Source organism: Diceros bicornis, chromosome 22 (genome assembly GCF_020826845.1).
Source record: "Diceros bicornis minor isolate mBicDic1 chromosome 22, mDicBic1.mat.cur, whole genome shotgun sequence".
NCBI lineage: Eukaryota > Metazoa > Chordata > Mammalia > Perissodactyla > Rhinocerotidae > Diceros > Diceros bicornis.
In genome coordinates, this window is record NC_080761.1 from 22,909,079 (window position 1) to 22,934,880 (window position 25,802).

The 25,802-nt window shown below is 45.0% G+C and overlaps 1 protein-coding gene across 1 annotated transcript; it reads left to right on the forward strand.

Annotated features, from left to right (window-relative positions):
- The first annotated feature begins 945 nt into the window (after positions 1-945).
- KLF9 (KLF transcription factor 9) lies at positions 946-23,052 on the forward strand. Its single transcript, XM_058565684.1, has 2 exons — positions 946-2,403; positions 22,517-23,052. Exons 1-2 carry the CDS (start codon positions 1,899-1,901, stop codon positions 22,744-22,746), a joined length of 735 nt encoding a protein of 244 aa, XP_058421667.1. The 5' UTR covers positions 946-1,898; the 3' UTR covers positions 22,747-23,052.
- Positions 23,053-25,802: the final 2,750 nt, after the last annotated feature.

Here is a 25,802-nt window from a genome sequence, read left to right on the forward strand (position 1 = left end):
TCTCTGGCTGGTTCCAGTTCTTAAGAATCTGTTTAGCACAGTTAATATTTGACAAAGCCAAAGAGCTCAGTTGTTGTAAAGCCCAAAGAGCTAGGAATCAGGAGATTTACGGTTTCAACTGAGTTCTGTCACAATCTACCTGATAAGGTAGACCGGTCACTTCTCTGGGTCTCAGTCTCCCCATTCTAAAGTGAGGGAAGAGCAACCCTCCCTAATAACCATGCGGGGGTCTGGGGGAAGAAAATGAGCTAAGAATGGTGTTTTGTTTTGTTTTGTTTTTGAAGTTATACAAATGAGGGATTTTGTCTCCATTTATTTGCAGGTGCATTACAATAGCTTCAAAACTAAAACTAAAACAACTTGCTTAGAATAAATTGCAGTAGGGCAAGAGGAATTAAGAAGTATCGCAAAAGCAAAGGTGGGGTGTTTCAGTGTAAGAATAGCCAAACAGTAGAAAGACTATGCTTTAAAACAGAACTTTTGTCAGCTCTGCATTTTTAAGATGAATTAGTCATAGTTAATGATTAGATGGAAAAATTATTAAAATTATTAAAATGCCCAAAAGTATGCTGCATCCCAAAACTGAAAAACGAATTGATGCTTTCTCATTTGTGTTTATTCTTGGGCAACTGGCTTGACATATTTAGATGTTTTTTGTTTAATTATAGACTCACATGGCATTTATTCATCATCCCTGCCCTCCCATACATATCTCAATTTTACTACCAACAACACAAAATACAAGGATGTGTTCAGTTTCACTATAGCCCCTCGCGTTTACAAGTGTGGAGCGCTTGCTTTCGGAACGCCCTTCTGATTGGCTGAGCCAATGTCAGTGACATCAACCAACTTACTTTTGATTGGAAGGCTGGTTGCTGGGACTGTAGCGTTTGCAGGAAGTCACTTAACTATTTGCGAGCTGGAAAACCGAACCTGAAGTTCTCTTTTGTCATAAGCAAGGGCGCAACGACTAGGGAAGGTGTGTCCCACAGCTCCGCAGGCTGGAACGCGAGCCGGGAGGCCTGGACCGGCTACTGGACCGAGAGGCACTTCCGAAGATGAGCGCCTGCTTCTTCCCAGCCTCCCGGCTGTTACCCTTTTAAATGTCAGCGTTCGGGGCTGTAGGAGTAGCACGAGGCATCGAAACGGAACAGTCGGATTGGCCGCACGCCTCAGTTCTAGACGCACCTCTCCACCGACAGGCCGTTCTGACTGGCAGGGGGAGAAAGTAAACAGAGTTGAATCACCCTCCCCACTGGCCAATTGGAGGGGGTTTGGATTGTGACGTGATGGGATTCTGCGAAATTGTTACTGAGCAAGAGAATGCCGGAACGGTGCGGACCGGCAAGCGCAGGGGCTCCGAAGCCGTCCGTGGACTGGGGGAAAAGTATCTCTTAGACCTGGCACTGGGTCCGGCCCTTGCCACCTGCGTCGGGGTGATCGGGTGAATGTCCTGGGGCTTTGGCTCGACGGAGAGGCGGCCGAGGGCGTGTACCTCTCTTGCAGTTTCCTCTCCCAGCGCCTCGGGGGCGTTTTCAGTCGAATAAACTTGCGACCGCCACGTGTGGCATCTTTCCAAGGGAGCCGGCTCGGAGCAGCCGGCGCGCCCGTCGGGGGGATCGCGCCCGGCGCGGGGCACGGGCGGCGGCGAGCGGCGGCAGCGCGGCGGAGCCCGGGGCCCTGGATGCTGCGTGCGGAGGCGCTGCCGGTTACGTAAAGATGAGGGGCTGAGGTCGCCTCGGCGCTCCTGCGAGTCGGAAGCGCCCCGCGCCCCCGCCCCCTTGGCCGCCGCGCCGCGCCTCGCTGCGCTCGTCGTCCGAGGCCAGGGCAGGGCGAGCCGAACCTCCGCAGCCACCGCCAAGCTTGGCCGCGCCGCCGGGGCTGCCGTCGCCCGCACCATGTCCGCGGCCGCCTATATGGACTTCGTGGCTGCCCAGTGTCTGGTTTCCATTTCGAACCGCGCTGCGGTGCCGGAGCATGGGGGCGCTCCGGACGCCGAGCGGCTGCGACTACCTGAGCGCGAGGTGACCAAGGAGCACGGTGACCCGGGAGACACCTGGAAGGATTACTGCACGCTGGTCACCATCGCCAAGAGCTTGTTGGACCTGAACAAGTACCGGCCCATCCAGACCCCCTCGGTGTGCAGCGACAGTCTGGAGAGTCCGGATGAGGATATGGGATCCGACAGCGACGTGACCACCGAATCTGGGTCGAGTCCTTCCCACAGCCCGGAGGAGAGACAGGATCCTGGCAGCGCGCCCAGCCCGCTCTCCCTCCTCCACCCTGGAGTGGCTGCGAAGGGGAAACACGCCTCCGAAAAGAGGCACAAGTGCCCCTACAGTGGCTGTGGGAAAGTCTATGGAAAATCCTCCCATCTCAAAGCCCATTACAGAGTGCATACAGGTTAGCGGCGTCTCCCTCTCCCACCGAGCTCGGGGGTTAGTTAACCTTTGGCCGGGCAGCGTTCCTGGGCGTTAAGGACACCACACTCGGCCTCAAGGGTGCAAACATTTTGGATAAGATGCTGTTTTACTCTTTATGTAATTGAACCGTGTAGAGACGGCAAGCTAACTCTCTTCTTAATTGTCTTCGGCCTCTAGAAGCCACGGAGAGCATTAAACTGGCGGGCAGAGTGAGTGCTGAGCGCCAGCCCCTGTGCGTGGCTGCGCGGGGAGTGGTGCCGCCCTTCCCCGGGCCCGCCCCGCCCCCAGGACCCCCGCACTCGGCGACGGTGGGGCCACCCCACCTGGGCAGACGCAGGCAGGGGGGAAGTCAATGGCGTATCTTTTGATTTTCTTGTGGCGTTGCCGCGAAGCGGCACACTTTACGTGGAACCTTTTAGGGATGACTAAGGACTCATTTAGCTGTGTGCTTGCTACTTTTCAGGGCTTGCCAAGGTGGTTTTAAATTTGGCCAAGAGTCCCCAGAGAGGTTTAAAATAACACTGCTTCAGGCAGCAGGAGAGTTTGAGCAAGTGATGGTTGGTGGGTTAACTTCACGACAAGTTAGCTTTTTTAAGAAGAGAGATGTCAGAGCTGATTTTTTTCCTCGTGACTTAGGTCGCACCCTCCACCCCTGAAGAGGGCAGTTAGTGAGGAGGTGTGGTCCCTGTGGGTAATGAACGTTGGCCTCCTAGAAGGGTCTCTCCCAGGAAGAGCAAGAGGTAGGGCTGGCCGAATGAATGTGGCTAGAGAGACATCTGCAGTATAAAATGGGCTTTGGGGACTGACAGAGGCCGTGGTCAGCCAATTCTGTGGGTTCTGTTGAACATACTCGGAAAAAGTTAGAAAGCATTCACATTTGGCTATGCTGTCTCACCATCTTTAGTGAGGTTCTTTTACAACTGCTCTTCTGATAAGGAAGCACAGGACTTGGTCCTCTCAAGAAACTCCTTTTCCTTCTGTCCTATGACATCATGTTTAAGAGGTTGTTGGAGTTACTTGGAAAAGCATTGTCGTTTTTTGGTGTAATTGTTGTAATTTTAAGATGAGGCCCTGGGCCTGTGGTTTTAAAATGATAATTGGGTGGTTTGGTTTGGTTTTGCTTTTTCAAAGAATGGCCACGTAACTGCATCTCATATTTTATTTCCTTTGGAAAGTGCTTCTAGTGGAGGTGGCTGCTTGGCACAGGAGTAAAGCTGAATTTCCTCGGTGGTTAATGTAAAATCAGGTTCTGTTTGGGGTTGTCATCGAGGCTGCCATAAAATAGCACGTTTTAAAGTTTGTATCTGTAAGGTTGTTGAATTGGGGGATGTGACCTTTAGCGTGACTCCTAGGGGTGAAGTAGGGGTATATTAACGCAGGGTGTTACTCACCCACAGCTGTAGGGCGGGCCCGGCCGCGTCAGCCATGTTCCCGGAGTACAGTTGTTCCCATCGACACCCACTCCACCTTGAGCAAAGGCACTTTCTCCTTCAGGGAGCTGCCCAGTCGTGCAGCTGGGGAGGCCTGCAGTGCCTCTGTGTCAGCTACCTGAGTCTGTCCAACTCAGAAAAAAGATTCCCAGCTTTCTGGACCGTTCGGCTGAGTGATTTTCTCGGGCATTTATAGAAAGGGCTGCTCATGTGTGCGTGCATGCGTGGTGCTCTTCAATTCTCCATGAGGCAAGTCGGTTCAGCTGTTTCAGGAGAACCTTTTACACAGTCAAGAGTGGAAAACGAAGTGAAATGTTAATCTCGTTTTAAATGCTACAGTCTTTTGAAATTAGCGATATGGTGATTTCAGGTGTCTTATTTATGGCCTGGGGCTCTGTAATCCTAGGACATGGTTGAACAAAAACCTCAGCCTCTGTAAATACTGTCTCCCGTCTTAGCGTAGTCCTGCTAGAGAAGGTATGTGCAAAGGGTACTACGTAAGGGGCTTGTAGGAGGTTTCATGCATTTGGAAGTTTCAGATACAGCTTTGAGTTAGATTGTCTTTGGGGTGGGGTAAGGAGCTTCCTGATTTTCTTTTTGCTGGTATTAAATCCAGAAGGTGGACCAGGGATAGCAGTTGGAATGTCTGCATTCTGTGAAGATTTTAAGACCTAAAATGCCAGCCACACCCCCCTACTCAATGCGGTCCAACAAGAATTCCTCCTGCTGCTTGCTCACCTCTTCCTAGATCCTCATACAGCTGCCACTTCCAGAGAACCAGAGGCTGTAGAAGTTGAGTCATTTAAACAAAATCGCCTTTAATTCAGTGCAGCTATATATGTAGTGTCCTAAGAGAAAAGACGCTTTTGAGGCGGACTATGCTGGGTTCTAATTTGTCCTGCTGTTTCCCACTTGTGGGAAACACAACTTGCTTGACACCTTGAGCAAGTTACTTGAATTCAGCATTTGCAAACTAGAGCTGCTGCTGAATTTGCTTTGCAGATTTGTTTGGCCAACACAGGGCGTATAAAAGTTTAATTAGTTACCAACATCTAAAAATCAGAAGATTTCGACACAAATCCAGATTTCTGGCTTCTCTGGAAAAATTGAACGATCTGGCAATACTGGGCCTGAATTCCTGCCTGGGAACAATTGGCTTGAACTGATCACTCTGTATGTGGGACAGTGTCTCTTATTTTAATCATTTACGTGATCTCTTGGCATTTAAATTTGCAACCTCTTCTTTGTTTGAGCCTTAGTTTCTTAATCCATAAGATAAGGTACTATCATACCTCATAGGTTCTTGTGCAAAGACAAGAATTCTACACACAGCAGGCCCTCAAGAAGTGCTGGGATCTTACAGTTTGTGTGTAACAGACAACATGTCCTCAAAATCAGGAAACACAGGATAAACTCATTTTTAAGCAGTACATTAGTTTACATTTTCCAACACTATGCTCAATTTGTTTTTCTTCAGCCTCTAAATCAGATAATCTCAGGTGTTGTGGCTCTAAAGTTTAAGCAGTGGATTCATGGTTAATCTGAAAAAGTACAATAAATACACTCTTTTCCGTTTCTAGACATTTTAGACACTTTGGAGTATATTTATTGTAATGTTTCAGATTAACAGTTAGACCCATTGGAGTACTTTGTCTGAAAACGTATCGAGCATGTTATTTGAAACTGCAACCAACTTTAAGTGTATCCTAAGTTTCCTGACTTTGTGGTCACCCTGCACAGAGAGTATAAGTATATTGGGAGGGAGTGGGGGGTATCTTTTGGGGAAGGAGACAACTACATCTAAATTCCAGATCAAAAGGCATCAGAACGAGCTGACGTAGAGTCCTGCTAGGTCGACATCCCAGTGATGGAAACCTTAGGCCTTATTTCCATGCCAGCTGCAATTTTACTCTCTTTTTGGAGGGTGTTAAGTCAGCTGTGCTCAAGTGGTGACAATGGGTTGAGTTTGATGACACTAGTTATAGGATTCTGAAAATCGGAAAGCCCTAAATCCCATCCATCACACCCCAGTTCTATAGATAAGAAAATTTAAAAACAATAGTTTTTTTTTAATAGGGCAGGAGGAATGTCATGTAAAACAAGGAGAGACAAGAGCCATAGAACCCCAAGAGTGGCTTCTTCTGTTTCTCTTACCCTGTTGGCACATTTCCCTGGGATACTTAGAATATCTGGGGGAAGGGCCCGACAGCCCCACCGCCACAGTGGAAGCTATCCTCTAATACGGGACACCGATTTTCCAGCCTCTCTAGGAATGTCCATCACTGGCCAACCCTAACTCAAGAGGGATGTTCCTTAGCTGAGACAAGTTTTAAAATTTTGCTTGTACAGGTACCAGGCCTGCTCTGTGCCTCTTGCACTTTTCTGTCTTGATTACTGCAGAGAGCTTTGGAGGCAACTATTTGGTTCAGGACAGTCTAGGGTCATCAGAGGTGTGAGAAGGACCCACTTCCATTTTCCAGGAGGCATGGGTCGGGGACAGGACAAAGTCTTGCTTTGGCCGCAGGCCCTAGACTAGGGGCTTCAGCTCAGAAGTGGCCTCGGGGCAGCCCGTTAATTAGCCCCTGCTGGTCTTGACCACTTCCTCTTCTCTTCCTGAGAAGAAGGGAGGCCCTGTGCCTTGATCCTGAAGAAGACATTCTCTCTGTCCCATTCTTCTCTCCAGAGGGCTCCCCAGTGTGACGTGGAATGGTGTTTCATAATCTGGCCTGCTTCGTCCAAGATACATTTCCAGCTAAGCCTGAGTGGGGCTTGCACAGATCGTTTTCTACCTGTTTTTTTCATTTTCTTTCCCTAAGGAGACTTTAGAGGTTTTTTTCCCGTAGCTGTCCTCCACCCCATGCCATTTTATTAGCACAGATATACTGTAGAGCTGTTTATGTTCTGTGCCCCTTTAGGAGGCCGCATGCCATTGTGATAGCTAAGACTTCTTTCACACCAAAGATCCAACTTTTGCCCCCTTGAGGGCGATACCACCCCACTCCACCCCCCAGAGACTGTCTAGACACAGTCTCATGTATCTTGTCAGGAAAAAATAACAATCTACAGTCAGGAAGAGAGCAAAGGGCTGCAAATGGCCTCTAGCTGTAGAGGAAGATAGGTTTCTAAGAGCTGCCGTGATGTTCCATAGGGTTTGCTTCTGGTTTCTTACAAGAGGCTAAAACTCCCTTGATTCCAAGGAAAGATGGCCCAGACAGCTGGTTGCAACCCACCCGGCTGCTGAAATCCCACCCTGGGCATTGAGGCCTGTCGGGGGACCCAACAGCTCTCTATTCCTAGTTCCAGAGGTAGGAAGGACCAGTTGCTGTTCTTCCTCCCTTCTCCCTCGTCCTTCGTCATCCTCTTATCTAGCTGCCCCAGCAAAGACAAAGTGGGGTTGCCTTAGAAAAGCTTCTACTGCTGGCAGGATGACTGTTTCACCACAGAAAATACAAGTGGAGTAGAATTACAGAGTGAAAACACTGTTTCCCTTGATTTTCCTCTCAGATCTTCTGTGAATGGTGAGAAGAGAGAGGGGAGGGGTGCACGTGGGGCCCAGGTCGGAGAGGGAGGTACAGGAGTAAACACAGGGCCGTTTTGATAGTAACATCCCATTACCCTCAGACGCAAAGATGTAGCTGAGGGAAATGAATTCTTGGACTTCTGAACACAAGGGTCAGATTTACATTCCTGTCTCAATTACTGATGCTTATCCCAAGACCTAGTCATTCTGCAACATTTGTGGGAAATTCCCAGATTGAACTTCCCAGAGAGAAACATCATATGACAGATTGGGAAAGTGGCTGACAACGGGCTTCCTTAATAAGTTCATTGAGAAGAAAAGTGGGCGGATGATTTCCCGATATTCACCCTTCCAGGAGCCCCTGAAACAAGCTGACTTGCCCTGGTTAGAGTTGGCTTTCTGGCCCACGAATTTGATTTCTGAATGCCTTGTAATTATTAGCATTCTTGATTTAAAAAGAAAAAAAAAAAAAACAGCCTTATCATTTTCGTTAGTCTTGACTTCCAAATTTTCCAGGCTTTTTTTCCCCCTCCTCTTAGCTGTTCCCAGACTTGGAGAAAAAGCTTGCGGCATTCCAGGCCTCTGCTGCTGGAAACCTCCCCCACATCCGACCCTCCCACCTTTTCCTAATGTTTCTCCAGCAAGCCCTGTGCCCACTGAAGAGAGTAAATTAGTGCCTAGTAATTGGTACAAAGGCACTTTCTGTTTCTATGCAACACACGCAAAAAGGAGGGGCCAAAGGAAGGGAAAAAAAAAACCCCAGATGGTTAAAAAGGGAAAGAAATGGGATCCTCTGCAGTGGTCTTTGAGCAATCCTGTCTCTGGCTCCGCCCCTCTTTTTGTTGGGAAGTTAGTCGCAGGCCTAGGCCTAACTCGAGCACTTGGTGCAGCAGTTGTTACTCTCCAAAGAATAGAACTGGAGGTTGGAAGTGACCTTGAGAGGTCATCACGTCCATCATTTTGTCTGTAAAAAATTCATATGCCCACCCTCTCGGATAGACGGGGATTGTTTGGTTTAAGCATTGGGAGGGCCTTGGAGGATTTGGAAGGGCGCCACCAGCGTTCAAAAGCTGGCTCCCTGCCTTGACAAGCAGGTGACAGGACATCTTGTGGAGTCTCTCAGAGCCTCCGTCCTCAGCAGTGCAGTGAAGGCACCCGGTCCTCTGAAGATGAAGCGTGGAGATCTTCCTTCGTTGTGAATTCTTTGCAACTCTTTGGTTTGAATTCTTTCCCCCATGGTCTCCTGAGGATCTCAATCTGTGGTTGACATTTTTTTTTACCTTGATTTAAAGAGCTGCTTCAAATTAACCAACTGAAAGGGCAGAGGTGCAGTCAGCCCCAGGGAGCTCTGCCCTTTCTGGACGGGAGCAGCGCTGTGCAGCCGCCTGGGCCGCGCCTGTGAGATTTCCGACTCCTCCCCTCCTGGAGCCCTCCTGAAGCTTTAATACCTTTTTGGTGCATTAAGGCCGAGAGTAAACATTTGTCTTATCCCGGCCTCTAGCCGTCCCCTTAGCAAATAATAGGACTAACGTTATTATTCATGGAGAACGCCTTCGCCACTAAGGGAGGGAGTTGCATCCATTTTCTATGTGTGGGATCTTCCGAGGCGTTCATTTCCATTTGTGTTTAAAGCCCGTGTGGATGATGGTGTACCCACAGGCTTCCCTTTTAGGGAATTGAACATCTGGATCTGAAACCTAAAGGTTCTAGAGCTGCAAGACCCAGGTAGCCCACCATCTAAGCTGAAGGACCACTGGGCCTTGGACATTTTTTTTAAAAAACAAAACTGAGAATGATCACAAATTTGAACAGGAGAATGGAATTCACCCCTGATGGAGCCTTTTTAAAAAGTGAGGACATTATTTAAATAGATTAAAATAAAGAAATGGGAGCTTAAGCCATACAAAATTAATGGCAAGGATTTGAAATGCAGGCAGCAGTATTTTGTATTAAACAAGATTTGAACATTTGTCCAAGGCGAGTCCCGGTCGTTTTGGAAGTGAGTGCCTCTCGGAGGACCTGACTTGAACCAAAGTGGGAAGCGGTGGGGCAGGCAATGAACAAAAGCACAGAAATCCTGCCTGAGAATTATGGACATTTCAGAACTGGAAGAAATCTTAGAGACCCTCTTTGTTCGAAGAGATAGAGGAGGAAAAAAATGTTTCACCATCTCTCGGTCCAGGGAACCAACTTGGATAAGACAGAGTCTGTCAGAAAAGTGTAAAGCCTGCAATGAAGAGACCAGCCCACTCTCAGCAACTTGAATGTGGGGGGGCCTCCAGGAGAGGCGTTTACCATCAGTAGGGAGGCAGTCCATAGTGGAGTGGTTAGAGCACCACCTTTTGGGTTCTTCAGACTTGTGTTTGAATCCTGCCCCCGCCATTCTCTAATTATGAGAACTCTCTGAGCCTCAGTTTTCCCATCTGTAAAATGGAGCTCAGTAATTATATACTCATGGAGTAGTTATGAGACTTAATTCACATGAGTTATTTAAAGCATTGAGGACAGTGTTCCCATATACTGAGTATTATAATTAAAAATAAATAATTTACATATGTTGCTCAGAAGCCCTTGAGGTTGCTAGAAGTTTTGTTTACAATTCCAGATTAATCCAGCAGCAGCTGCTTCATTGAAATAATATTTGTTTATTGAGTGACTGTTACATGCAAAGAGCTGTGCGAGATGTTGATAGCAAGCACTGTGAATGTTGTGAATAATAGTAATAACAATAGTAAATTATTAATGTTAGTGGTAATAATGTTAATAATAGTAATAATAATGGTAACATTCAGCATTTGTTATATGCCAAGTTCCAAGCCAAATGGTTTACATACATTGTCACACATAAACTCACAGAAGTTCTATAAGATAGGACGGTACTGTGATTCTTATTTTATAAGAAGAATTAGACTTGGAGTTGGTTAACTTAGTCCAAGGTTACTCTGGAATTTTCCCAGTATGTTTCCAGGTGCTTGGAGTTGCGCATGAATGGTTGTTGACTCCGACCGTTGGGTTTCTGCCAATGGGGAAGAGACCCTGTGTTTGCATGGCTCTCTTGGATTTGGCCCCAAAGCCACCAGTCTTTAGCTCTCTACTCTTGTGTTCTAACTCTGGCGTATGGTGGTTTTTATGAAGCTTGGTTGGGAATATCTGCAGACATCTCTGACTCTGACCAAACCTATCCTGTATTTTCCAGTAGTTATCCAGAACCTGCTTCCTTCCAATTGAAAAAGACCACAGTTCTGGGTCCACGTCTGTGTTAGTCAGGACTCTTGGTTGTGAGCATCAGAATCCAAACTCGGACTGGCTTAATAAAAAATAGAACTTGATTGGTTCAGATTACCAGCACATCTGGGGTAGCTCTAGTTTCAGGTGTCTCTGGATATGAGTACTCGGTGTCTGCCTCTCTCCCAGCTCAGCTTTGCTTGTCCTTTGCTTTGGCTTCATTCATGGGCAGCTGTCTCTGAATGGTGGTAAGATGGCTGCCAGCAGTCCCAGACTCCCATCCTGCCAAGTCAGCAAGCCCTGTGGAAAGGCGGTTCCCCATTCGCATTGATTCCAGTGAAAATGTCAGGCCTCAAGCTTCATGACTGAGTTAGAATTGTGTGCCTGTCCTTGCACTCACTGAGGCATGGCTGAGTCACATCCAACTTCTGAGTCTGGGGTGGTGGGGTCACCCCTCTGAAATAGACTCAGAGTGGGGAAGGGGTGGTTTCCAAAAGGAAATTCATGGTGTTTCATTTATTACCTAAAAGAGTGAATGGATGCCACACAGGCAAAACCAACTGCTGTCACTCTCTCTGCCCATTTAGAACTATAAACAGGATGTTCCAAAGAGCAGAGTTTGACAAAATGAGCAACAAATCAATATGGCAACATTTTTTCCTCCATATTTTTCTCCTCATGAAGAGAAAGAGCTCTGAACTGTCTCTGGAGTTCAGCCTAAAAGATAGGCCACAAGTGCATGGACTAAATGGTCTTTGTAGAACATAGATTATTTCAACATATTTTTCTTGTGCTTAAGCACATACCCATAGGCCCTTCTCACTGGATGTTCTAGAAGCCAGGACCAAAAGTCTCACGTGGAACAAGGATAACAGCAGCAATGTGATCAGCAGCACCATTCACTTGGTCTTAATCCCAATTGTCCGTCCATTTAGATGCCCAGAGAAAGGAGTTGTGTTTACATAAATGTTTGTCACCCCATGTGCTAATAGATCAAGCCTTCACTTTACAAAGATGAACTTCTCATATGGCAGTTCCCATTGGGTTTCAGAAGTCTATTCAGTGTGCATAATGCCCAATAAAAACACCATAATACATCATTAGAGGCAAAAATTAGATCTTAAAAATAACTTGCAAAAACGCATTAAAATGACTTAAATCGCTATGCTGCCATAATTCTACAGTAGTTTTGTACCATTGCCATTTTAATGAAAATAAGCAGAATGACAACCAAACAGCTGGCTTTCCCTCTTTCGTGATGTAAATCATCCTCATGGCCAGCCACGAAGTGCTTGTCTGGTGAGCATTATCCCACTGAAGCGAGGTTCCCAGAAAGAAACATAGGCTGTGCTCTTCCAACCTGAATCATTTGTTCTCAATGTCCTGCCTGCTCCCAAATATCGAAACTCTGCCCAGAAATGCCTGGGGGAGTCAGGCAGGGGGGTGTTTGGTGAAGGTTGGACAGCTCAGCCCTGCCATTCCTCGTGGTCTTTGGTGACAAACACCAGGCCATATGAATTAGTGGCTCACTCTGTTAAAGCTTGAAAAACTATTTGATGGTGGCCCACGTGGCATGTGTGAGTAGGATCTATGGCCATCACAGCCTTACTCTGTGCCAGCAGTGTACAGAGGTTGAGCCCAGAGAGAAAAAGCTGGAAACACGTGCTGGAGTAGCATCGCTAGTCACTCTGAATCATTATGAGTACCACAACCTGGCTACAGAGTAGCCGCTTACTAAAGCAGACAACAGTCTCGACTCCTGTGTTTTCCTCTTTTGCCCATTGTCTTTCCTGAGCCAAAGGCTTTAGTTCTCTGGATAGCAGTTGCCCCCAGCCTGGAAGCTGTGGGTGCTCCATAGAATTTCACTTAGGTGCACAAATGGAGAGGTTATCCTTGCGTTCGCTAAGGATGCCAAAAGTCTCAGTAGCCCTTGTAAAGCAACTGTGTGCATTGGGTAAGAATTTCCTGGCGGTCACAAACCTGGGGTGTGCAAAGAGGTAACTGTCCATAACCAGAACTAACTGAGTTCTCGAGCCCCCCACTCCACCCATTTCTGCTGTGGGTGGAAAAACTTTATCTTGGCAATTCAGGGTCTCTCAGTCTCTTCTGTATTCAGTTGTGTTTTCCTTTGGGTAAATGTTTGCAAAATCAGAGCTCTCCCTTTGCCTTTCTTTCTCCTGGGAGTGATCTATTATTTGGTGGGCAAGAGGCTCACCTCTTCTTTTGGCATCATGGGAGGGCTGTCCACGTAGCATGCCATCCTCTGACCTTGGTGGTCCCTGCTGCCTGGGTCTTGGTCCTCACGCGCTGGCAGCCTCTGCTGTAGGGGGCCTCTGCACAGTGGATCCAGGAGGTAGATCCTTGCACTCTGTGACTCAGTCCTCCTGTGGCATTCTCCCAACTGCATGGTCTTGGGCTCAGGAACACACAGTCTCTGTCCCCACCTTACATTTGGAAAGGTGGAAAAGTGTGAAGCGTGCGCTGAGACCCTTCTCCCAGCCGCGCCTACCCAGATCCTCAGGGGCCCTGGCGTGTGTGGGGACTTCCCTAGAGGGGCTCATACAGACCCTAGGCATGCGGGGGGGGGGGGGGGCCAGGCGACAGTGGCCACTTCTCCGGGACTGCCTGTTTCTAAAAGGAGAGTACACATCTTAGAGACCTCCACATCTCTTCTGTACACACAGCCCCTCCAGTCTCTCTCTACACCTCAGGTCTTGGTAGGAAGCTCTAGCAAATCAAGAGAGTTTAAGGACTTTGAGATCTGCTTTACATTTTTCAACTCTATTTTGAAACTTAAAGCTGAGCAGCAACTTATTTGTTTTAAACTCACTCTGCGCTCCCCGACGCAACGCATATGGAAAGAAGGGCCTGGGAGTAAGAATTAGAAAAACCCACTGTAAAAGGCTCTCTCTACCTCGAGTTAGGGCCTTTGCTCTTTCACATCTACTCTTGTTTTCTGCTCAACACTGACAGAGGAATTTGAAAAACGGTTCCAATCAAAGGGTGTCCTTGGGCAAGTCATCTCTGAGTCGGCTTCATGTGACACAGGACAGGTTTGAATTAGATGGTTTTAAAAAATCACCCAAAATGCAAAGATTCAAAGAATCTTAGTTCTCAGGATAGTTTTGCCATCAAACATTTATATCCTGTTCAATGTTTAGTGCCTAGTAGGTTGTTTATTTACTATTTCTTTTTCCCACAAATAACTGGACAGAAGCAGCATAGTCTGGGATGGCAGGAAGGACGCAGGCATGGGAATGGGCTACTCTGGGCCTGGGCCTAGCTGTGGGATGTGGGGAGGTCACTTCACCTCTCTGTCGTTTCAGTGTTGCTGAGGTGCAGGTCATCTAACTGAGACATCAAGGCATATCTCTTGCTGGGTTGAGAACCTAAGGAGTCAAGAATCTATTATCTGCCGTCTTTACTGATGAGGTCCTGGCACATGCGCCGTCTCACAGATCAGTGGAGGTTGGGTATGTGCAAGCAATATTCAGACAGCCTTGCCTCCTAGACACCAGCTTCCAGTGAGGAAGTGCTGCGTGGCAAATGTTACAGACACACCCACTTCCCGGTTCAGAACCTAAAATGTGGGACAAGCTGCTTTCCACAGATAAACACAGGGACCAGGAAGTAAGATCTCACATCCAAACTCTACAGTGACTTTGTTAGATCAACAAATAAAATATAAAAGGAAACTGAATCACGAGAAGGATTCAGAGAGAGAGGCCAGGAGCAAAGGGTAATGTGATGGCATTTAGGCAAGATTCTTCTTCCAAAGCCTATCGAGAACATTTTTATTCTTTCAGAGCATCTACACATGTAGCAATATTTCTGGCAAACGAGGCTTTTGATTTTTTGATTTTTGAGTCCGACATTAATCAGAATGATTTATGCAGGGAAATGTAGAATTGTCTGTACCCAGAGATGGCCTGCACACCACTTCTGTCAACGGCCTGAGTGGTTCTGCACTTGAGGAGAATGGAAATAAAAAACAATAAAGCAGTGGCTCACGTTTTGTGCCTGCAAGTCAATGTTGCTTTCCCGCGGGGAATGAGGACCCACAATAATGGACAATGGGGTGCCAGAGGCCTGGGGTCGGGGCAGGTCTGGATGGACATGTGCCCTACCAGCCTTGTCCGTGGGGAACACTACATTGGACTTTGCATTGCATGTCTGCACACTCTCTCTCTCCCTGCTTCCTAACGACACCGCTGTGGGGCAGCCCTGCCATTACTGTCTGTGTAACTCCACATCTGAAGGGAGATTCTGTCCGTTCTTCTAGGGACATTCTCCTTTCACATATGGAAAAAGTAGGAGAGGAGAAGGTGGAGGAGAAGTGAGAAAACAGATGTAGTTTGTTCCAAAAGTTCCTCACTTTCTAGCAATTTGAGAAAGAAACAGAATGATTCTTCTTTTTTCTTTGGTATTGGACACTGGAGTGTTCCAGTAATTTCTCAACAGAAAGTAAATCCTCCTCCCCATCCTCCAGTGGACTATATTCTTGATCAACCCATTTGTGGAAAAATTTAAACTCAAACGCGTCATTGTTTCCTTTGTTTACAGTAAGATTTTTTTCAAATGTGAAAATAACTGTTACAACTTTTTTCATTATAAAAGAAATGTGTACTTACTGTTTAAAAAAAATCAGGAAATATAGGGGGAAATTACAGAAAAAATTAGAAGTTACTCTTTATCCCCTCACCTGTAGGTAACTACTGTTCGTATTTTGTATATATTCTTCCAGGATGTTCACACACATACACGGCAGATCATACACTGCTCTTTCCACTTAACGGCGTATTGCTAACATCTTTCCATTTCATTATGTAACAATCTAGTACCTTTTTAACAGGTGCATATTATTCCACCATATTAGATACACTATAACTCTTAAACCAGTTCTTTATTGTTAGACATTTAAGTTGTTACCAAGTTTTAGCTCTTGTAAACAATGCTGGTATCCCTGTATATTCTGTGTTCCTATCTAATTATTACCAAAAATAATTCCTAGAAGAGCGTATTGCCAAATGGTCTTGGATCGGTTATACATCCCACTCATGCAGTAGAGGGCCTGTCCCCTCATGCCTCCACCAATGATAAGTGTGAACATATTTTTTAATGTTTTCCCCAGCCTGATATATATTTTGTTGATGTCTTAATTGTCATGTTTTCATTACTTGTGAGATTGAATATATTTTCATATATTTATTTATTAGCCATTAGTATTTCTTACTTTGTAAGTTGCTTATTTGCGTCATTGCAAATTGGGCTATTCATTTTGATTTACAAGTGTCCTTTTTGTATTACAGATTTTAACCTTTTGTCATATGCTGCAATTTCCTTTATTAGTTCACTGTTTTAGTTCTTATATATATTCTTGCCATGCAGAAGTTTAACATTTTTATGTATTTCAAAACTATCCTTCAAATAGGATTCTGCGTTTGGTTTCATGTTTATAAATTCTCTTCCCATTCCAGAATTCTAAAAATATTCACCTATATTTTCTTTTACCTTTATGGTTTTATCTTTTTTACATTTACATGTAAAAAAAATATAACCCATTGGGAATTTATTTACATGAAAAGTATAAGGTAGGGATCTAGATTTAATTTTTTTTAAATTTTTACCAGATGTCTGTGCCATTTATTGAATCAAACATCCTTTTCTTTACTAATTTGAAATACCCCATCCCTATAGAGTCTTGGATTTATTTTCAGACTTGACTCTGTTCCACTGATTTGCCTTTTCCTGTGCTGGTGTCACACTATCTTAATTATTGCAGCTTTAATCATACATTTTAATAACTGGTGTTGCAAGTGCTCACTTATTATTGTTCTATTGCAAAATTTTCTTGGCAAGTTGAGCATTTATTCTTCCAAATGAACTTTACAATAATTTTGTCAAGTTCAAGAAAAAAGAATTTCTATGGCGTGTGTTAATTTCATAGGGAATTTGTACAGAATTAACATATTCACACCACTGAGTCTTACCATCTAAGAACATGGGAAACGTTCCATTTATTCATTTTCTTTTCTCTCAGGGTTTTATGATTGTCTTCACACAGGTCCTGAACTTCTATTGTTAGGCTTATCCTGACTGGCTGTGGTTGGCATATAAGAAAACCACTGTTCTTTTGTATACTTAGACCTGTGAATGCATTTTTGATTTATATTAGTTTTTCAGTTATTTATCTTAGACTTTCCAAATAGAAAGTTGTATCAACTGCAAATAATTCTTATCTCACCTCCTCCTTCCCGTGATGTACATCTTATTTTGTCATCTAATTGCGCTGACTGGCATTTCTTGAACAATATTAAATAGCTGCAGTGATGAGGGTGGGCTTCTGTTCATGCCTTGAGCTTCACTTTGGTGGGAATGCTACCTTTATTTTACTATTGACTTTGCTGGGGAAAAGTTTCAGATCTATATTTTTTATCCTGTTAAGGAACTATTCTTCTATTTTCCTAAAAGCTTTTATGAAATTTGGATGTTGAATTTGATCAAATACTATTTTGCATTTGTCAAGGCAAGATATGTGTAGGGGGCTGGGGGTGCAAGGGTGGAGGCGGGCATATTAGCCTGTTAAAATGGGGAATAATATCAATATAATTTTCTAATATCAAATTATCTCTTTATCTCCAGAATAGTTGCTTTTTTGCAATCAAAAAACAATATTTTTCCTCAAGAAGCAGCCTTGATTTTGTACATCTGCGAGAAACTGTGATTCTTAATTGGCATTTTTAGAGTTCATTTCTGAAAAGGAGGCCTAATTCCCTTAGATTTGTTTTACTAGATTGGGTTACTTTTGCTAGAAGCAATGGAAGCTTCAGAGTTTGTATTTTTAACCTTCTTGCCTCGATTAAGGTTAGGCCCTTTGGTGGGATTGTGGACGGGAAGGTGAAAAGAACCAGGTGGGAAAGGGGGAGTATTGAGAGCCTGGGCCTCCCTCACCCCAGGCCAGGGCCTCAGTGGCAGGAACTCAGGGGAGCCTAGACAGGCTTGGGTCTATCCAGTTAGCAAGCCCCATGCCTGCCCCGCACATGTCCTCTTCCTCCCTCTGTATGGAGAACTCACCACCATTCATTTCAAGACTTTACCGAGAATAGGCTTCCCTTGGCATCGTCAACTAATGACCAGGTGGAGTGGAGCTTCCTTCTCAAAAGCGATGAGCTGTCTTTTGTGCTAAGTAAGCAGGCACACAGCCTGCAGGCCCCACTCCACTTCCCTTGAACCCACTGGAGGCCCAGGAGACGTCTGGAGGCCTGACCTGTCTCTGCAGAGAAAGCCTGTACACATTTGGTGCCGTGTTCAGTAGCCGTTTTGGTCAAGTTTATTTTATTCTCTGAGCTGAGTCTGTCAGCAAGAGGTGCTTAGCTTGTTGCTGAAAGGGGAGGGGAGTGGTTTATAAATAATGAGAGCGCAGGGAAACTTGTGCTGTTAACATCTCTGCTCTAGTTAAGCGGAGTTTATTGTGTCACTGCCTCTGGGTGTGTTTTCCTGTGAAGGCCAGAAATAAAGCACTAGTACATGTCTCCAGGAGGATGGTAACTCTCTCATTAATACTAAAGACAAGTTTAAATATTCTTTAATTGATAGTTGCTTTGCCACATGATTTGTTCAGTCTGCAGAAGGTTAACCATTCGTTTTGGGCCCTGGGCTGAAAGAAAGCGCCTGACTGATTTGCCCCTGACTGCAGGATGAAGGGCAAGCCACAGCCTCTCTAAAGCCTCTCTTTCCCTCTGTGTGTCATCTCTGGTCCCACTCAGCCTTAAATTCTTTCCTTCTCTACGTATGATTTCCCCATTCCAGACTTTCTTAGGTGCAAAGTATGTATCATTTTCTAGAGGATACTATGTGTCTATCATTAACCAATATGCTGAAATGTATCCTGTAGTAGGTTGTATGTGAACTCTCCGCTGGGTTAAAGATGTGGATGATTTCAAAGGGCTGCACATTGTAAGTTCCCAAGAAGAATCCAGGTCCCCCTGCACACACGCTGCTTGGCTGGCACAGTGCTTTATAAAGTGTGGAATTTGAATGCCTTTCAGTGGGAGAGTACTCTGCAGTTGGCCGTGAATTCCACCTCAGCCCGTGATCTAATACACCTGGCATTTCACCCATTTTTATTACATGTCTGGGTCCTGAACACATTTGGATTTACAAACTCTGGTGTACACCAAGTAGAAGTTCACATCTTCAGATTGAGATCAGGGGTTGGCCAACTTTCCATAAAGGACCAGATAGTAAATATTTTAGGCTTTGTGGGCCACACGATCTCTGCTGTAACTACTCGACGCTGTTGTAGTGAAAAAGCAGCCATCGATGACACATAAACGAGTGAGCATGGCTGTGTTCCAGTACAACTTTGTATGTGGACATGAAAATCTGAATTTCATATAGCTTTCTCCTGTCACAAAATATTGTTCTTCTTTTGTTTTTTTCTAACCATTTGGTAAAAACCAAATATGAGAATGGTGTTTATAGCATTCTTAGCTCATGCACTTTACAAAAATGGACGGCAGGTCAGATTTGGCCTGTGGGCTGTAGTTGGCTAACCCCTAATTTGGATCATTGACCAAAAGCTCCTAATGCTTTTCCAAGGGATTCAAGAGGAATGAAAATGATTCTGGAGCTTTTACACTAGTAGTTCACTTCCAAGTAGATCTTTTTTTAAATGCTTGGAAACTGTAAGCTTGAATTATACAAGTTATGTGAGTCTAACAAAGGCTGCTTTGGCTCTGATTTGCTCTGGGCTCCGTGGGTGGCCCTCTCTTCTCTCTGAAGCACTCGGGGATAAGGATGCTAGGTTGGTGACAGCATCCAGATTAGAAACAATGAGAACAATCACAGGATAACAGCTATGAGGGGCAGTGAAGAAAGTGTAGCCATAAACCAGATTAAAAGTGAATTCAATGGGAATGGACCCTGATTACACTTGAAATATATGTAAATCTAAGCGTAAATACTTAATAGCTCTCCTATACTGATTCAGGCTTCCTGACAGTTTTCCACTATCACTTCCATTAAACCATCTGATTTCTTTCCCAGTCCTAGCATACAGCAGAGTGGTCTTCCGATGCATTTTTCCCACAGTGGACACAGACCCATTCAAATAAATTAACCTCGTCTCATGACTCACTTGAAAGAAACATGTGCCAGTGAGTAAGCTAAACCACATTACCACTCCTCCAAGAAAACCACCTCTGATGAGTTTTTGTCCTAACAAGCACTGAGAAAACGCTGAGCTTTTCCTTTTCGTCATTTCCTCGACACCAGATCATCAAGCAGTGCAGACAGGGCTCCAGTAAGGCGAGAGCAGACAGGGTCTTTTGGTTTGCTTTTTACAGCATATCACTGTATGAATTCTAACGCTTCTTATATGTTTTAACATAACATGTTTAAAAGAACATTCCTTCCATAGACACTTCACTGGGGTTACGGAGGACTTTGCTGCAGTCTAATTCTGGTACAGCCCAGAAATCTTCCCCAGTGATCCAGGAACTTCTGAGCAGGCTTTGGTCATGTGAGCGACCTGGAGGATTAACAGACTCAGAGTACACACACGCACACACACACGAGTTTAGGCATTTACTAAATGCTTGCACACAAAGGTCAGACATGATGTCCTTGCTCCGGGAAGCTCAATCTTGCTGGGTTGTGACAACCTGCATTTCACCGTTTGCTCGGAGTTCTGCTGAACTGGGTAAAAATGGTGTTCGAGCCAACAGAAGTTGCAAACTTGTAGTTTTCAACTCCATGTCGTTGAGTTTTTCAGAGGGTTCAGTTTGAAGCTCTTTTTTTTCTTTTCGGCCCTCCTGGAGACTGAGCGTGCTCATGCCTCATTACCCTAGCGCTCATCGACCTTGGGTAGGGCTCGCATTCATTGGTTTGCTATTGCCTTTTGCCGCCGTGCCTTTTCTTCCCAGAGCTCAGGGAGGATTTTTACCTAGACCCACTCATAGCGAATTTGTCTATGCAGATTCCTTTTGCCCACCTTGGGTTTCCCACAAGAACAAGTCAGTTGTACAGGACGTGATGACCACTGCTCTGCTTAGAGAACAGCAGATAAAACCTTAGTCCTGTCTAGATCGTCACAAAGGTGATCGAGGTTTAGTTTTGTTGTTATTGTTATTCCTACATCCCTGGCACAGGTGAGAAGAAGCTGGGGAAAGAATGGGTGATTTTTGGATGACTCAGACGCACCACGCTGGACAGCTCCCAGGCTTTTGAGCCTCTCGCTGGGTTCCAGGAAGATGGGGACAGGAGTGAGAAAATGTTCACTCCTCACACCTACCAAAGGAGTGTCTGGAGAGTTCTCTGGAAAGCAGGAGTCTGTGTGTCCTCAGTCTATGAAGCAGCTGCTTTGGGCTGTGCTTGGAAAGTATGAGGAGTGGGCAGGCGGGCGCTCCAAGCCAGGAGGTGGCAGTCACTCACAAGAGGAGCAAGCAAGACTCATCTTAGCCAGTTCCATCTGCCTTTCTACTTGTGTGTGTCTCCCCTGCCTCCCAAAGTGGACACAGGCCTCCCCTGCCATTCCAGGGGTCAGGGGCCCCGATTCAGCCTGATCACATCTGGAGGGTGGGGCTTAGCTGCGTTTTAAGGGGGACACAAAGACAATAGCATAAATCTGAGGAAAGCAATCAGAATGGGGAGGGATGTGGAAATACTGTCAAGTCCTGATGACCCACGAGGGGCAGGACAGCTGAGTGGCCAAGAGCACAGGCCCTGGAGTCAGATAGAAGGGGTCAGTTCGTGGCTCTTTCCAGTTGTGTGACTCTGAGCAAGTAATGTGACCCTCCAAGCCTCTGTTTCCTCATCTGTAAGATGGGCCACCTCGTGGGGTGTCCTGTGAGAATTCAATGAGATGATGCATGTGAAGCCCTTAGCGCTGTTATTATTTTAGAATAATGTCAATTCTTCTTTTATGAGAAATAATGAAGAAATTGGGGTTGTTTTGTCTGGAGAAGAGAAGATTAGAGAAAGACATGATAGCTGTCTTCAGATGTTTAAAGGACTGTTATGTGGCAGAGGGAACAAACTTATTTTTAATGTTAAGACAATATGACAAAATATGGCCTTCGCGGGAAGGCCAGTTTCAAGAACAAGCAGGCTTTCTTGCCAGATAGGAGGCTTCCTGTCACCAGACTTGCTCAGACACAGGCTGGGGGGCCCCAGAACTCAGGAGCTCAAGGGAGATACCTGTTCCAGGTGGGAAGTTGATTGGACTAAATGCCTCAGTTCTCTTCCATCTCTACTATGCCAAGAAATTTAGCAAAGGCTTAAGTTTTTTGATTCCTCTGAGAGAACTCATGAAACCAGCAACTGCAAAGAATAAAACCAGAAAAAATAATTTCCAAGACTCTTGAGGATCCAGTGGGTACAAAATAGCACAGCTCACTTGCTTAGAGAAGATGATCCTCAGCAGTTTCCTCATTGTGTTAGTCTGCTAGGGCTGCCGTAACAAAGTACCACAGGCTGGGAGACTTAAACAGCAGAAATTTATTTCTCAAAGTTCTGGAAGCCAGAAGTCCAAGATTAAGGTGTCGACAGGGTTGCTTTCTCCTGAGGCTTGTAGGTGGCCGTCTTCTCCCAGCAACCTCAGATGGCTTTCCTCTGTGTGTCTGGGTCCTCATCTCCTCTTCTTATAAGGACACCAGTCATTGGATTGGGGCCCAGCCTAATGACCTCATTTAACCTTAATTACCTCTTTAGAGCCCCTATCTCCAAATAGGGTCGCATTCTGAGGTACTAGGGGTTAGGACTTCAGCATATGATTGCAGGGCACACAGTTCAGTCCATAACACTCATCTACAAAGGATTTATCCTTTGAGTCATAGGGATTGTTGACCATGACCAGCCTTCAGAGTGTTTCTTCTGTGTTCTTTAAACTGGATCCTGTCTTGATTCCCTTCTTTTAGGTGAACGGCCCTTTCCCTGCACGTGGCCAGACTGCCTTAAAAAGTTCTCCCGCTCAGATGAGCTGACCCGCCACTACCGGACCCACACTGGGGAGAAGCAGTTCCGCTGCCCGCTCTGCGAGAAGCGCTTCATGAGGAGTGACCACCTCACGAAGCACGCCCGGCGTCACACCGAGTTCCACCCCAGTATGATCAAGCGGTCAAAAAAGGCTCTGGCCAACCCTTTGTGAGGTGCTACCCACCGAACCCAGGGAGGGATGGACCCCAGAAAGACAAAACTACTCCCAGCAAACAGACAGACACATGGAAACTACGCCCCAGAAGAGGCACGCTGCCAGCACAGGAAGTCACTGTTCTTTGGCCAATATTCTGATTTTCGTCTCCCTGCATTGTTTTTAAAAAGCACATTGTAGCCTAAGATCAGTCAACACTTGGTCCCCTTGCAGAGGCAACTCTGAACTGTCTCTGTTGGCAGGAAGGCAAATGCCTTTTTTTTCTCCTATTTTTTTTTTGTGGGGGGTGGCGGGTGGGGGGAAGGGTAAGGCCAAGACTGGGGTAGAATTTTCAAGATTCAACACTGGTGTACATATGTCTGACTGGGTGAGTTGACCTGTGGCATCACACAGTGACTCTGGGCCCTTTCTGCTTGCTGTCTCTCAGAATTGTTTTTCTTACCTTTTAATGTAATGACGAGTGTGCTTCCATTTCTTTAGCAAAACCACTCTCTTGAATCACGTTAACTTTTGAGATTAAAAAAACGCCATAGCACAGCTGTCTTTATGCAAGCGAGAGCACATCTACTCCAGCATGATCTGTCATCTAAAGACTTGAAAACAAAAAAGTCACTTATAGTCAATGGGTAAGCAGTCTGAATTTATACTAATCAAGACAAACCTTTGAAAGGTTACACTAAGTACAGAACTTTTAAACTTTGCTTTGTATGAATTGTCCTTTTGGAACATAAGCTGCACTTTTATTTTCTAATGCAGAGGATGAGTAAGGTAAATACATGCTTTAAGGGTAGAAGCAGACATTCTGTTTGGAACCACTTTATAATCTGCTTATTTTACCGTATACATGTTTCCCTAGGAATCACGGCAGAGATGCGAGGGCAGGATGCATACAACAGATGCTGAAGGAGGAGGAGGATAGTATATATTTTTTTAATTTAAAAAGAACAAACAGAATTTTAACTCTATTAACTTTTCCAAATTTTCCGATCCTTTGAGTTAACATCATCTATTGTACCGTAATGCCACGAAGGGAGAGGGCTTCGACTCTGTTGGGGTTTTTTTTGAATGGGTGCATAACCGTGACTAGCTCTGGAAATGCCTATTTTGGGGGGAAAAGGTTTGTTGGTCTCCTTCCCATGTTCCGACAAAACTCCCACTAACAGGTGCAAGAGTGATGTAAAAGGAGAAGGGAGCGGAAATACGAAAAGAAAAATACACCCCTGGAAATACTGAGTGCCAAGGGAAAATACCACGATGATTTCAGAGGAGACTCTGCAAAATCGTCCCTTTTGGGACGTGAAGGCATGCGGAATACGTACGAAGGAAAGCACATCACTGTATCTTGTACATCCGAAGCCTCACCACTATATATCTTGTATCCAGGTGTCTACAATGGCCGAAACCACTACATCCATCATATGCCATGTACCTGAGAACTTAATTTTGACCTTGAATTGGTCAAAAAAATGAACTGAGTTTTCATAGTTAAGAAGAAACCTCAAATAGGGGAGTCAGCAGTGAGCGTGGAGGAAATGTTTACATTTTTTTTTTTCTTCAGAAATAACACTTTCTGAGAATTTTATCTGATATTTAACACAGGGAGCTACGGTGCACTCTAGTTTATACACGTGCTATAAGATGTGTGGTGTAAACGGAGGGTGCCCACATAGTGAATGCGTTATTCCACCTGACACAGGTTCATTTCCAGGTCAGAACCAGTGTGGGCTCCTGCAGCAGGCACGGGTCACGGCCGACTCCGACTTCCAACACAATAGCCATCACTAGCACGGTGTGTTTTTTTTGTTGTTTAACCAACGTAGTTGTATTAGTAGTTCTATAAAGAGAACTGCTTTTAACATTAGGGACTGGGAGCAGTCCAGGGGATAAAAAGGAAAGTGTTTTCTCCCGGGAAAACATGTCAGGAAAAATGAAGAACACTTTCTACCTCTGTTTCAGATTTTTGAAACGCTTATTTTAAACCAAATTTTAATTTCTGTGTCCAAAATAAGTTCTGAGGACATCTGTTCTTCCATAAGAAATAGGTGAGGCTGCCTATTTCTGACTGAACTCATGGAATGGTTCTGCTTGTGACCCTCTGCACGCTGCCTTCTAGTGAGTGAGGAGTTTGGGGTTGCCTGGCAACCCGCGAACTTGCGCAAACTCATCTTCCCCTCGCAGAAAGAAGTGAAGGAAAACCAAGCAAAGTCGGTGAAAGACAATCTTTCTAGTTTCAGGAGTAAATCTGTATGTGGCTTTTGTCCAGTACTTAGCTGGATGTCAATGCAGCAACTTGTTTTAAAAAAAAATGCACAATTTACTTCCCAAAAAAAGTTGCTACTTGCCTTTTCAAGTTGTTGAAGAACACACATTTGATATTCTCTTATATGTTATAGTCACGTAACGTATAAACTCAAGGCTTTTTATTCTTGTAGTAAATCCTGTTTTCACATGTCACGAAACAGGAACCAGCATTCGAATTAGGTTTACTCTCTCAAGATATGGTTCAAATAGGACTACTAGAGTTCATTGAACACTAAAACTATGAAACAGTGACTTTTTATATTAAAAAGACCATGGATTTAAAGTATAAAAATCCAAATGCAGGATAGTAATTTTTGTTTACTTTTTTAACCAAACCGAATTTTTTGAAAGACTATCGCAAGTGTTTAAAAAGAACGAAGAGTTGTTTTATCTAATACTGTAAGTAGTTGTCATATTCTGGAAAATTTAATAGTTTTAGAGTTAAGAGAACTCCTCTCCTTGGTTAGGGAAGAAGAAAGCCCTTCACCACTGTGGAATGATGCCCTGGCTTTAAGGTCTGGCTCTACATCATGCTTCTTTTGAGAATTATATTTGGTAGTTATAATTACAGACACTGATTAGCTGTCAGTTTGCAGGTAGATTTAACACAGTACTCATCACTCTGGGTAGATTGAGATGTTCTTTCACAACAGATGAATGATCTGTAACACTGTAAGATACTGATCTTTACAACTGTTTAATCAGTTTTATTTTTGTACAGTATTAGTGACCTAAGTTATTTTGCTGTCCCG